This window comes from Sinohyriopsis cumingii, chromosome 2 (assembly GCF_028554795.1).
Source record: "Sinohyriopsis cumingii isolate HCF-2022 chromosome 2, ASM2855479v2, whole genome shotgun sequence".
In the NCBI taxonomy this organism is placed as follows: Eukaryota; Metazoa; Mollusca; class Bivalvia; order Unionida; family Unionidae; genus Sinohyriopsis; species Sinohyriopsis cumingii.
The window spans coordinates 65,196,377-65,211,140 of record NC_142962.1 but is presented as its reverse complement, the minus strand read 5'-3'; the positions used below and the strand labels follow the sequence as shown (position 1 = coordinate 65,211,140).

Genomic DNA, 14,764 nt, shown 5'->3' with positions numbered 1-14,764 from the left:
ATATCTGCATCTATTTGCCTGTGAATTTAAACTATCATATGAAAAAAAGTTAACTTTTGAGAAGAGATTAGAGTTTATCCCTTTTCCTTAGGGTCAGAGGTCGTTAGTATTTAAAATTTGTCTGTAAAGGTCAGTGAGGTTTCGGTCCATGGGACACAAAGAATATCCATGTATGATTTTCATTCCCTACTCATTACAGGTGTCATATAAGCCGACTTTTGAGCTTGGCAGGTTAAGCAGCTGACTAATGCAGATATTGTTTTTGAAGCATTAAAAGCCATTTCCAAAAGCCTAATCTATACATGGCTGTCCACAGAGTTGGACCTCTCTGTTAGTCTTGTGTAATCTGTCAATCAATAGTGAAATTGGTGTTTTCTGTCATGGTGCACAAAACAAAGATCGTCGATTATTTTAAGTCTGTGATGATTTAATGTATAGGAGAGATTAATGTGAGCAGGATACAGTTATCTTGTATGGAACATACATTTTGGAGAGATTTGCTTTGACCTGACAGTGATAAGATCTGCATTAGATCTGGCTTTCTGATAACAGAGGTATGCAATTTTATGTTTGGTCTAGGTAAGTATGATACCGCTTTACCTGAAAATTTGATTACTAAGACCTATACAATATGCCACAGACTTTAGTTAAATTTAGCACATTCGGGTCACTTTCTTGAACAGTGTCTGCTACAGTCTGCTGTCTGGACAGTTTGCTGAATGATAACAGAAATACCAGTAATCAGAACAATAAATGGCAAATACAACTTAATCTAACAGACCAACCTAAAACAAAACGAGTAAACAATTCTCATCTGAGATGGTTTCAGTTAAGATTATTATACAGGTTTCTTTGAACATTCATCATTTTACAAATATAATTGCAATAATAAATGAAAAGTTCTTTATGTAAATACTTTACAAATACTGAATCATCACTTGTGGGACTGTCCTTTAGTGAACTTGTTTTGTGGTATTTTAAATCATTAGAAGTAACACTAGTTTGTATTCATTTTCATTTTAAGATTTAATGTTAAGTGAAGGGTTGCAGAAGCTGATAAGCTATTTAATCACTGATCACTTAATTATATACACACTATACATCATAAAAGAATACCTCCATTTGTTTTAAAATTTCCTCAAAAGATAATATATGTATGAGTAAAGAATATAATAAAAGAAGCTATACACATCTTGAGGAGTTAAATGTTATAACACCAAAAGCAGGTATGTCACTTTCACTTTTCTTGTTTGGTGATGAGTTGTATTTTACAATTGGGTGTTTCTGATGCTCATTTGATTGTACGGTCACACAAAAAAGGGTACATTCAAATTTTGTGAACACATTTCTAGTTTGGTCATTAATTGCGATGTATATTTTCTACAAAAGTTGTTTTAAACAGTTTAAAGTCCAAATGGAAACAAAAATTTATTAAACGATCCTCTATCCGTCCAGAAAAAAATGTGATTGAGGAAGAACCTACAGACAGGTAGTAAGAAAGATTGAGTCAGTGAATGAAAAGCAAAGAAGATAACTAGTAATAACATTTATTAATTTATTGTACCAGTAGAACTACATGTCCCCAGTATATGAACTTCCTGAATATCATTAGATGACATACACAAGTTACAGTGATACTTTTTAATCACCAATATTTACAGTATTTGAAATTAGATATGACAACCATAAAGCATAATATTTCATAAACAGCATCAAACATTGGGCTGTTGCAAAAGAATTCACGTGGAAAAAGTTGGAATGCCAGTGAGTTTATTAGTTTGGGGATGAAGACATACTTGCTTACAAGTCGGATCCAACTGCACAGTCCCATATATGCCACTGTATAATGTGCCGGTAGATATGTGTCTATGCAGTTTGGAATAATAAGTATATAAGCACAGACCCTTATCTGTCACTGTATTACATGATGGCAGATCAGGGCCTATGATGCCTGCAGCTGGAACAGACTTGCAAGCAAATGTACATGGTGCCATGTTATTCAGGCTATTAATGTGAAGTACAAGCACAGTCCCAAACCTTGCCATTTCTGATCAAGTACCGATGATATACATTATTTGTTATGCACATAAAAGTAAAAATTGATAATTCTCTTAGTTTTATTCAAGTCTTCAGAATTCTCATTAGTTTGCTTTTGTGCATGAAGATGCAATGAATTGGTCGTCAGTTTAATGTTTGTAATGAGATATCCAGGAAAGCTTTCCTTTCCCATCTGATTGTGATCAAGTACATTGATTTTGGTGTGCAATTGAACAAAACTAAATATTATTAACACTTTAAAATCATTTGGAACCAGTTAGGTTTTGTGGTGAATAAAACCATGCAGAAGTAAGCATCAAGTGTTTTGAATAAAATTGAATTTCTTTACATTTCTAGATACCAGTACTCACTGACAGTCAATGGGAGTAAATCAATAGGAATATCTCAATGTTAAAGTTAATTTTCATTAGAAAGTTATCTTACATATTTAAAATACATTTCATTTCCCACATGTACCTATTTAGGGACTATCATTTAATTTTCAGAGGGGATGCCTGAGATTTATTTGTGAAAAAGAATTTGTCGGTATCCAAATAGCTTGAAAACATATTTTTGCTCTGATTTATAAAATTACCTTTTATGTTCCACTATATTAGCTGAAAATAAAATTTATCAAGAGATAACAGAAAAAAACAGTCCCAAAACATGCCCTTCAGAAAGTATGTATTCAGTCTCTTTTGAAACAGTTTGGAGTGCCAGCATTATAGAGGAAAGTCCTCGTGAGTAAAATCATCAATTCAGCATAATTTAATCAACAAATCATTACCACATTTTCACATCTTTTGATCCATCTAATTAATTCTAAAGGAATTTATTCATTTAATTTTACTCCACTTTTAATTACAACAATACATAGAGAGATTAAGACAAACTCGTTTGCTAACAATATCAAAAACATACAGCCATGTGAGGAAATGAAATATGACACGAGGCATATTCCTGCCTGGTGATATGACTTGATGATCTCATCAGCTTGTTAACAGTCTTAGTTACTCCAGTCATATTTTTAGTACATGTGATCTGGTTACATCAGTCAGGATGCACAGTTCCAGTGTCTAGTGCAATTAATGATAGCTGTACAACACCTGAAATTGACAAATACCCAAGTTTCTACCCCCATTTACATTGTAACTATTTAATATATAAGTGACTACTTGGAAATACCCATAATCATCAACAGAATTTTTAATTTTGTTTGACTCCTATAATTTTGGAGAGGAAGAAAAATGTGAAATTGTACTAACACCTAACTGATGCAGCAAAATCTCTTGGTGCATGATAGGTTTCTCGTAATAGATGTTATAATATAAAAAATAACCTTCCTCTGTGCAAAATAAAAAACTTCAAAATAATCTATAAGTAGTTTTATAAATAACATCTAACAATTTTATGATACAAGAGGCATTGTTTGTGTTAAACATACTTGAAAAATAGCAATTGCCAGACAATATGCATCAATCATTCCTTTGTTGATCTCTCTTTTGCTTCCAATTTGTTACATTTATGTAGTTATTAGTAATAAATCTGAATCAACTCTTTTCTTTATAGATTCTGGAAATATGTAGTACATACACCTAATGTAGCATTGATACAATCTGATTAATTGCTAACAAGAAGTCAAAGGTCAAACAAATGAAATGCATACCTAGCATTAAACAAATCCACTGGCTACGACTGCACTATATCCAGCTGGGGACAATTTGACTGAAAAGCATGCAGGCATGTTTACAATCTCTTTCACCAGTTTGAAATTGCTGCAGTTGGCAGAACAATACTGCATCAGATAGTTGGCAAAGTAATCTGATAGGGTAGACCAGTTAAGAGTGAGTAGTCATGGGAAATTTGTGTACAAATCCAATGACTTACTCAATGGAATTGCCAATGCAATGTAGTTTTTATGGCCACACGCTTACTACATTTGTGACAGGAGACTTTTACTGTATAAGGATTGGATTCAGCTATTAAAATCAATGCAGTGTAGCAATATTGGCAGCACATGTTTACAAGCTTGTTATATCGCCAAACAATGATCCAACAAGACTGCAGAATAAGCTGGAATTAATGCATTTTTGTATAAGGACTGGAAGTTTTTTGAGAATTACTGACAGTACTGCAAAGTGGCAATCTTCATGGTCAGCAGCATCTTATAATCCATTTATATTCATCCACCCTCTCTCAATTATGTCCACATAAAAATACTGATTCTTTTATTATTATCATTTCAAAATGTTTTTTAACAAAAAAATGTTGCTGATGCTGTTCATGTAGCAATTATGTGCTTCAAAAATGGCAGTGCTTGTGCAAGAGATGAACTAAGGGTTAATTTTGACTGAATCTTCTGAGATCACGATGAACCATGTAAATAACTGGTATGTTTCAATGCAGAAACATCTCCAATGACAATACTGTTTTTCACCCCCACGGGCCCCAGTAATTTATTACTAGTGTGAATCCTACCTGATGTATAACAATCTTGATGAATATGTGCTACATTGTAAACAGTCTTGAAGTATTAGTACTACATTGTAAACAGTCTTGATGTATATGTGCTACATTGTAAACAGTCTTGATGTATATGTACTACATTGTAAACAGTCTTGATGTATATGTACTACATTGTAAACAGTCTTGATGTATATGTGCTACATTGTAAACAAGCTTCCTTGTGGCCAACAATTTTTATGGCAGTGTTTTATGTGTCATGCAATGTCAAAGTGGAGCACAAGACAAGAGTCGTTTCTTAAAAAAAAGGTATTGGCTAAAATACACAGAAAAGTACCAACATAAAATAAAGGTTGTCAAGTACAATTAAAATTATAAGATAATGGAGGAATGTTATCCCTCCGAAAGCCATGTAAATTGTTCCAAAACAGCCCTTAATGACTAGAAACTATAGTTGGGGAAAAACACATATAACAGCACCTTATGTAAATAGGAATTTGAAAAAAGAATTGACAAAAGTAAACTATACAAAACTTTAGGCAAATGATTCATGTAACAAAGTAGTCCATGCTTTCACAACACCTCTCAAAAAAGTCACATGTGCATCTATCTCTACACCATTTGTCCCAAATTTGAAGGCCTAACCATCTTATGGCCCTTCACCTCAACAAAAGGGATCAATTTTTGTATAGCCTTGTTCCCAACACAAATGGCCAACCCACATAAGAGACTGTCCTTAACACAGGGGATCAACTCTTTCATGAGCTTTGTCCCCACACAAGGGGTCAACCCACATAACAGCCTGCCCTTAACACATGGTAACACATGGGATCAACTTTCTTACAAGCCTTGTCCCTGACATGATGTGTCAACCATTGGGGGTGAGCATGTGAACTGAATAAAATTTTTAGATGATTCAAAGGAATGTTGAAGGACAACTACAGTAAATAGTTGTCAAAAGCCAAAAACAAAAAAAAATCTTTGTATCTATTAAACCAATAGGGACACACATACATACATACATACATACATATACACACACTTTTGTTGACAATTTGTTTGGCAAAATAGTATAAATATTTACTGAATATTATATTTACACCAAGAAAGTATTTCATACTTGGGACATCTGGCAATTTTTGTACTGAATTTGTATTATCACCTGTGAATAGTTCTTGGCATGCGTGCACACACACACACACACACACACGTCAGATGAAACATTACTAAAAAGATTAAACATTCACATCACAAGATTTTAAGATGTACCAAAAACAAAATTATCATGTAGTATTCTTGATGTGCTTCAAGCCAATATGTGCAAGTTATGCTACAGACTGACTACAAATTTTATTTTCTAAAAAATGCTGTCTGAAATATCAATACAGAATGATCATTAGGTAATACTGTACACACAATGATTTTTCAGTGCTTGATCATAAGTATGAATACAACAATTAATTGAAAAAAGATCACATTGTTTCATGCAAGCATATTTTAATTTTTTACAATATTCACTCATCTCTAAAGAACACTATACATTAAATATAAACAAGAGGCCCATGTGAGACTAATATTTCTCATTTGATAGTTGACGTGTAAGCTTGCGAGTGCATATTCACACATTTTGAAATTTGAAAGAAAGCGTTGAAGCACATAGTCGCTAAACTGTGCATTAATATTGATGCCATTTATCTTCTGTCCTAGACCATGTATCAAGGATCACTTTCTTCTCATAAAAAGAAGGTCATTTATACAACCAGGATTTTCACCTGGATCTGTTCCTGCACCACGGAAACTTGACCCAAATTCATAATCGAGAAACTGTTTACAGCAATACCCTCAAAAGTATATACTTGGCATTGCAATGTACCTGTTTTCCTTCAAATCTGATCAAAAATTTGTTGCACAGTTTTTGAGACTGAGTCATTTTTAGATTTTTCTTTTTTTAGTAACAGTGGTCATAGTTTATGGTGGATCAGCATAATTTGAACAAATTCGATAGATCTTCATGCCAGGATGCTTTCTATCAAATTTGATCAAATTCTATCAAGTGGGTTTTGATAAGAAGTTGTAAAATGGAAAATAGTGACTCGATTGTTCACAGTTGATGAAGGGCCAAACTATAAGCTCACTTAACCTGATCAGTGAGGTAAAAAACAGGCATATTTATTATGATAGTACATTTCAAATAATTTTAAAGAAAGAAAATTCATATAGTATAATGAAAAAACTGACAATGGGTTTTTTATAGTACTGAAATACCTGCAAATAAACAAAAAATCATGGGTTACAAAGAGAGTTCCAAATTTATTTACAACATTTAACTAAAACACACTGGAAACAGCTGCAAGTTATTCCATGTAAAAAGAAGCATAGTGTAAAGACGAAATTTCATACATATTTGCATTTCCATTCTCATTCTTGTGAACATGAACATTTGAAAACTTAAAGATGAAAAATTGTCAAACATCATCCCCAACAAAATAAACATAATTATACATTATCATACATTTTACACTGTACAAAAAAAATGCACACAGTCACATGTACAGTCAATAAACAATCAAAATACCATCATGAAGAAAATGTGAAGCTTGGAAGCCAGATGCAGTTGGATTTGCTACATTACTGCAAAAGATAACATTTTGGTATCATTAGTCCAGGTACATTTTAAATTATCTAATTTATGTTCTGTTTCAAAGTTGGTAAACTATATTAATAACTTGCATCTCATCCTCATGTAAAGCCGATCAGCCCATTTTCCCCTAGCAATGTGAAAATAATGCTAGAAAACTTTGCATCCATGGTATCAATATCAATTATCATCCCAACAATTAGAAAATCTTTCTTCAAAAGTAGAATTTAAATGACTGTTATTGGAAAAACAAAATTTGTATATTCCTTACATTGGGTTACCTCCCATATCTAGGATAAAACCAGTCACAATGCCATAAATTTGATTGTAAATTTGCCACACAGAGAAAACCATACTGTTTGATAACCTTATGACTGTGGCCTCTCAAAACAGCCTGGACATGACAGACATGAGAAAAAGATTGCAGATGAAATAACCCAAGATAAAATAACCCTGCAACTCAGCCACCTGTGGCCCTATTGTTATCATTATTATTATTATTATTATTATTATTATTATACAATTCAGATTATAATGTCTTATGAACAATAAAATAGCCTCTATCCCTGTAGTTTTTGTCTGCATGAGAACTTCTTTTTGTCTTTTTTCAGGGTAAGGAAACATTATTTTGACTAGACCTGAAAAACAATATGCAACCAGAAATAAGGGAACATTATTTTGACTAGATCTGAAAAATGATCTGCTATTAGAAACAATAGATTACGTTTACTATAAAGTGTCTTGGATCATCTGACTTTATCCACATTTATTGCAGATTCAACAAGCATGGATTTCAGTGATGGCGTATTTTTTGTGATGGCTAACAAGTTTTTTATGAGATGGAGTATCAGCATGATGCGTGATGTCATTCTTTCACTTAACAGATTTTAAAATCAGCTTTACAGGAAGATCAGAATGCATATTCATGTCTCTTGAACTTGATTCCAGCCAATGAAATTCCCATTTCCATCCACAATTGAATTTCATGTAATATTTCTGTTGCTTAGAGTTTGGCAAATTGGTATTGGGAGATAACACATATTTAAGCATCTCGACAAACTTAACCACTGAAGTCACATCAACCTTGTTTTATGCCTCTTGAGCTCTCTAGTAATCATACCACAACCAAAGAGCATCTTTTACATAGTACTGATTTTTAACCATCTCAACATCTTTAAGCACTAAAGCAGAACATACTCTCTGGAAAGAATCAAAGTAATGTCAATTGTTTTATGCTGATTGAGTTATTAAGTAACCATAATCAATTAACATCTTTAATCCTTTTGGAATTACTTTTGCTCACACACAGTATAATCCATCTAGACAAACTTCAAGTACTGAAGCCAACTGACCCTGCCAAAAGAATCAAAGGGAATTTAATTGTTTTATGCTGTCTGAAATTACAACTAAACTGTCTTGCTTTCTTTGAGCCAGCTTGCAGTCATGTGATAACAGACAGTATTACAATAAATATTCTACAATGGAACCATAGTGTGAAAAAATTGGAACATGTTACCCTTCAAGATGGGAGAAATACCCTCCCCTTCGGAAGGTTTACGTGTAAACATAAGATGCTGTTATCACATATAGACAAATAGACACATACCTTGTATACATATGTAGGTACCATTTATAATGTAACAAGAATTAACAGGACTTGCCAGCATATATGCTGCAAGAGATAACATATAAAAGTCTAATGTTTTTATAAACACATAAATAAACAATGTAAATATGACCCACTATGTCCATAAAGTACCTCTAAGTGGGTAGATTTACATTATAAGCAGAATTTAGCAAACTACTAAGTTCTACCAACTTACATTTGTACATTAAAAGTGGATCAATATAAATGTGACCTACTTTATGGATAAAGAATCCATATGTAGGTACATCTATATTGTAAAATGAATTGAGCAGATTGCAATGACTTGCCTCCTTGCACAGTGAATGATCAACAAGCTTGATGTTGTCACCAATATATTGAAAGCATGTGACGTGGCTTTTTTTAGTAGTGGTTTGTCTCAAAATCAATGCACCATAAAGTTTCGTGACTATATATGAAATGGTGTCATTTGAGATGGAGCCAAAGAAAAAATAAGTGACATCAAACATAAAATGCCGTCTGGAGTGTCAGAATTAGGTCGATGTAGATAGGTAAAAAAAGAATACCATTAACTCAATTACAATTCACAGCTTGAGGCAAGACCAAAATTTCCAATCTAAGTTTGCCATGACCGCACTTCATTGACAACCCACTGTTGACCTGTTTTACTGGCATCACAGGTGTGGAGGTGAAGTTGGTTATCTGACCCAGCCTCGATACATTTTCCATAGTCTGTATGCTGAATAGCACCAGTACTCTGTAAAAAAAAATAATATAAATTCACATTTATTGTGTTGTCATCAAAAAAATTTGTTCATCATACTGATTGATTACTGCAAAGTCTTTGCTGGTTTGTGATAAAAAAGATATGTTTATTACATCTAAAATTTATGAAACTCACTGCATCCAAAGTATTTCAATATATTCAGCTTGATCTTCAGTTATGACTAGTTTTACTGTATACACTTATCTCAGATAAATTAGTATTAGGGAAAATCTCGGCAATTCAGTAAAAGAACAAATCTTAACCCTTTCCCTCATGTAAGCGCCTATGAACGCCTTTATTCTATTCTCTTGGAAGTATCTTTGGACACCTCAACCCGATTCTCATGGAAGCGCCTTTTGACACCTCTACACTGTTCGCATGGAAGCACCTTTCGATGCCTGCTGAATACATCAGCTATTTTGAGCGGGTTTTTGTAGCACCACCTTCAGAGAAAACCCCCTATTAGATACTACATTCACCGGTGTCAATGACCATTACATCAGATCACATGGTCGCATTTTCAGATCTGGTCGAAATCTGCTATTTAGAGTAACTGGATTGTATTCTCCACTCTCCAAAATTGAGGCTGTTGATTTTGTTCAGTACCTTCTTGAGTTTTCACAAACAGAATCACTACTATGAAAGCTTCAATAACTTAAGTGGCTCTGATATTGATATAGGCAGCAATTATGTTTTAAAAGTTATCAGATTCAGATGATTTAGTGATGCAGACATAGACAAAGAACTTGTAAATTTCAAACATGAAAAATGGCAGCTATGGTTGGTCATGTGGCTTCACTGAATTGATGGTGAACAAGTTCTCTCAAGACTGTAAAGCACATAAAAATTCCTCTGTGAAAAATAATTATACAGCAATAACGATCAGATTTTACTCTTAAATCTTTCTATACATAATATGTGTACCAAAAATGTAAAATGGTTAAAACTTATGTTAAACATAACATATACTACACTGCTTAACAGTTAACAGGCAGGCCTATGTGTATGGAGTCAAATAGATAACAGGTGTTCTATTTATAGTGCATGTATATCAAGGGCTAAAAAGACATACACTCTGTGAGGTAAAGGGTTAAAGAAAATCCTCCAAAATATTTCAATCTCAAATGGACAGGTTACACTCTAATTTCTGAACTTTTCTATCTTTAGAGTATAACTTTGGGTCTGACAAACATAAGCAGTTATATCTGTGAGACAAACCTGGGACTCTGTGTGTGTGTGCACAGATGAATGCACCTATGGATACATATATGTCTTGGATACATATGCCTGTGATTTAAAAAATCTATTTAGACTGACACAGGCACAATGAAATCCCAGTCAAGGGGATACTTAATTCTGAGGCACCCATCCATGAATTTTCCTTCTCGAGGTGCCAAGCACCTAAAATGAGTATTTTTTCATTCACTTGTTATTCAACAAAAGAACATTGCCAGTAGCTTCTCATGGGTTGGTGGTTCTTTCCAGGGTTTTCCCTGGTTCTTTCTCCACCATTTATACTGGCCGCCATGTATAGCCTATCTTGTGCTGAAAGATGGCATTAAACCCCACAATAACAATAACAAGAAAAGAACAGCATTCAACCACACCACTGGCTTGTCCTACCTGGAAACATGACCATTATTTGTTTATTACCATACTAGGACATGTGCTAGTTGTCACAGGACAAGAACAGGAGGTTAGCAACTTAAAACAAACAGACTAGGACAAATAAAGATATGCAAGGTCTCTCAGTAACAGGGGTGAGCATAATATGGTGTAATAAGTGCTTCAGTAAGAAAACCCTACTAGATCATAATTCCATGGCCCCTCAGGTTGTGTATCACAGAAATGTATATGAAGAGTGTCCCCTCCTGGAGATTCTATGCAGCGTTCCCCAACTGCTAGCTGGCCCTTCACATTCAAACGGAACAGCTGAAATGAAATGTAAAAGAAAAATAAAGATGATTGAGATGAATTGTGTTAGAGTTGTTGGAAGTGGACACTCTACAATTTATCATTCTCTATAAAATTTAAGGGAAAAATTATATTTAAAAATACAATCATTTAAATTTGGAAATCATCTTTACTTTATTCACTGTTTCTGCAATAAACATTTTTATGTAATATACTCTTGAGTACCATATCAAATTTGGAGGCTCTGAGCTTTTGTTTAATTACATATCCATTTAACTGAACATGTTTTATGTTTGATACAAATTTTCAATCTGTATTCATGTATTACAAATTCAGATTGGAAATATTTTTGACATCCAGAAGTCCATATTCTTAAATGCACCAATCTAACTTTTGTAATTCTCAATTCATTCCAAATTTCAAACTATAAAATTAAAAATATTTAGAAGGCATAACTAAATGGGTACATAATAAAAATCTGCAATAGTGTTTTGTTCTGAATCAGGGACAAGAACTCATTTGATATGGCTTATAATACATCTCAGTCTGATTGCCTTGTCAAATTCCTATTCCAAACTCTTTCTCTCTGCCAACTTTGAATAAAATATGTTTTGTGGATTGATACTAAAAGATATTTCTTTCAAACTGTAAATTCGTTTATTTTTGTGGACATAAAGTTTTATGTTTGTGCAATGAAGGACCTTTCCTTGCTATTTAAATATATGGGATAGAATGGAGGCCCTATCAAATTTTGCAGATTGATCACTGGGCTTTAAAGTTTGTTGTTGTTGTTGTGTTGTTGTAGGGTTTAACGCCATTTTTCAGCACATGATAGTCTATACATGGCGGCCAGTATTAATGGTGGAGGAAGAACCTGGGAAAACCCCGGAAAGAACCACCAACCCACAAGAAGCTACTGGCAAGCTTTCTCACATATCCAAATTGGCCAAATCTGAGACTTGAACCAACGCAGACAGCGGTGAGATGGCAGTGATCCATAACAGAGAGCACTTCAGACCACTCAGGGCCCCCTTTAAAGTTTGTAGTTTGTAGCAACCACTAAATCAACAAGTATTGACACTGAGCAAGTTAAAATTAAGTTACAGTACAATTATAGTTGCTAAAAAGAACATTTCTGGTAAAAAATAGAAGGATGAGACACAAAAGTTAATTTCCAAGAAACAAAGTTTTGAAAGAAATAAAGTTTTTGGAGGAAATGCATAAAATTTATCAAAGGTGGTCTATATATGTTTTTATTACTTTTAATAACTGCTTTCATGTGCATGATCTTGATCTGCCCAAACAATATAACACTTATTTATTTATATTATGGAACATATGTGAACCAGGAAATATGAACTGTGATATCAAGACCTGCTGAGTATTGGTCAGTTTTAAACTTTAAAATGGATAACCATCAATGTTTATATCTAAACTACAAAGAATTGACTTAAATAGATACATTTCATTCTGGATTTTATTTTCTTCCTGATGATAAACATGATAAAAATATTGTTTTCAATGCCAAATAACTACATGCCATCCTAATTAAAGAAGCATAGATTATCAATAAAGCATTTTACATCAAACACCTCAAAATTGGAAGCAAAATGCATACATGGTGAACATTTATTAAAAAGCAGTTGCAAAAGAGAATATCAAAAAAGCAATTGCAAAAGAGAATATAAAAAAAACGATTGCAAAAGAGAATATAAAAAAAAGCAACTGCAAAAGAGAATATAAAAAAGAACAGAATATTAAAAGCCCACGGCAATATGGTAGCTATGGAAATTTAGCAAAGTACTAACACACTATCCAAAACTACTTATAATTCACCATAAAAGCATGAAATATCACAAAGATCTACATGGGAAATTAAAATGTACTACCATACAATCTAAATATTGTCAAAGTATCTTGACTGTGGCATAACCAATAATGGAGATATGAAAAGCCAATGTAGAATATATAATAGATGTTATGATGATGAAGTGGTATGAAATATGAGATTGATATATCAGCAGAGGTCATGGAGATGAAGCGGTATGAAATATAAGATTCATATGTCAATAGAGGTCATGGTGATGAAGTGGTATGAAATATGAGATTCATATACCAAGACTTGCAAATGAGGCTTAAGTAATCATGCCCAGCACACAACTTTATAACCTCCACTATAAAATGTATCATAACTATGAGGTGTGCAAACTGTATATCTTATCCCTTTTAGTCTCTGTATTTTATCACAAGTAAATCAAACAAACACCATCCAGGTGAAAAGAAAGGTGATTCAAAAGTATATAAGCATCTCTAGAATGGAAAAACTTCCCATCACCATGGTTACCATACAAAGTTCTTACCTGGTGATAATACTGGGTACCAGAATCTGTATATATACCCCTAACTCATACTTAACTTACCTACCATTGCACCATTAAGGTGGTAGCAAGGGAGGTGGATGGAAACATAAATATATGCAATTTGACTGCAGAAGTACATGTGGATAGATACAGTTATGGAAGGCATGAGAAATGCCCAAGATTACCTATATTGACCTAACCATGTAGTAGTCCAGCCATGCATCCACTGTTTTAGCATTTCCTAAGTCCTTCTACTAATGGAAGGATTATGTATGTGAAATCATTAAAGGCCCCTATTTGAACTGAGATGATGGTGACATGTAGCAAAAGACACTCAAGTTTGCCCTTATTCATTATAGTCCTACTAGAGCTACCCTGGTAAAATGGTCAAAAAATCAAACTCGGACTTAAAATCAAAGGTCCACATACCATACCTGCAGTTTGTTAATAAAAATGGTGTTGGGAAGCCAAAACAGTCTTTCAGAACAGCAAGTCTCTAAGCAAAGGTCACAGAATTAAGTAACTTAATTACTTATACACTATGAATCTGGTCATGAATAACAGGTCGTCATCCCACTCATGGCCTAGGGAGTTGTCATCATCCTGAATGCTATACATCCAGGTGTATAGCATTCCATACAGAGTGCTTGTCTTGTCACCATATATAATAATAGTTTTACATGGCAGAAATGCTAGTTGGGCTGACCGAGTCATGTTCAGCATGGTGCATGGTCCAACAATGGAATGTCAATACAGGTTGGTTTGGTGGACCAAACAGGACAGCTAAACAAGGTGATGCCAGTGCAACCCAGTGCATCATGCAGGTGGTGCTCTACAGATAGGTCAAGCTGGTTGTATATGCAATATTCACACAATGAGGAGATGCTGGAAATCCTCTGCACTTCTTTCATGTACTGTTGCTGAAATTTCTTCACACATAGTACTTATGGAAACTATACATGATCTAAGTACACAGCTGA

The 14,764-nt window shown here is 33.8% G+C and overlaps 1 protein-coding gene across 1 annotated transcript in view; it reads right to left on the bottom strand.

Annotated features, from left to right (window-relative positions):
• Nucleotides 1-1,533: 1,533 nt before the first annotated feature.
• Nucleotides 1,534-14,764, bottom strand: part of LOC149805062 (N-acetylgalactosaminyltransferase 7-like) — an 88,595-nt gene continuing 75,364 nt past the window's right edge. The window contains exons 11-12 of the mRNA XM_089946944.1: nt 11,317-11,442; nt 1,534-9,501 (exon numbers count right to left, since the gene is read on the bottom strand). Of these exons, the coding sequence (XP_089803070.1) occupies nt 9,361-9,501; nt 11,317-11,442 (267 nt within the window). The 3' untranslated portion in view covers nt 1,534-9,360. The remainder of the gene's footprint in view (nt 9,502-11,316; nt 11,443-14,764) is intronic.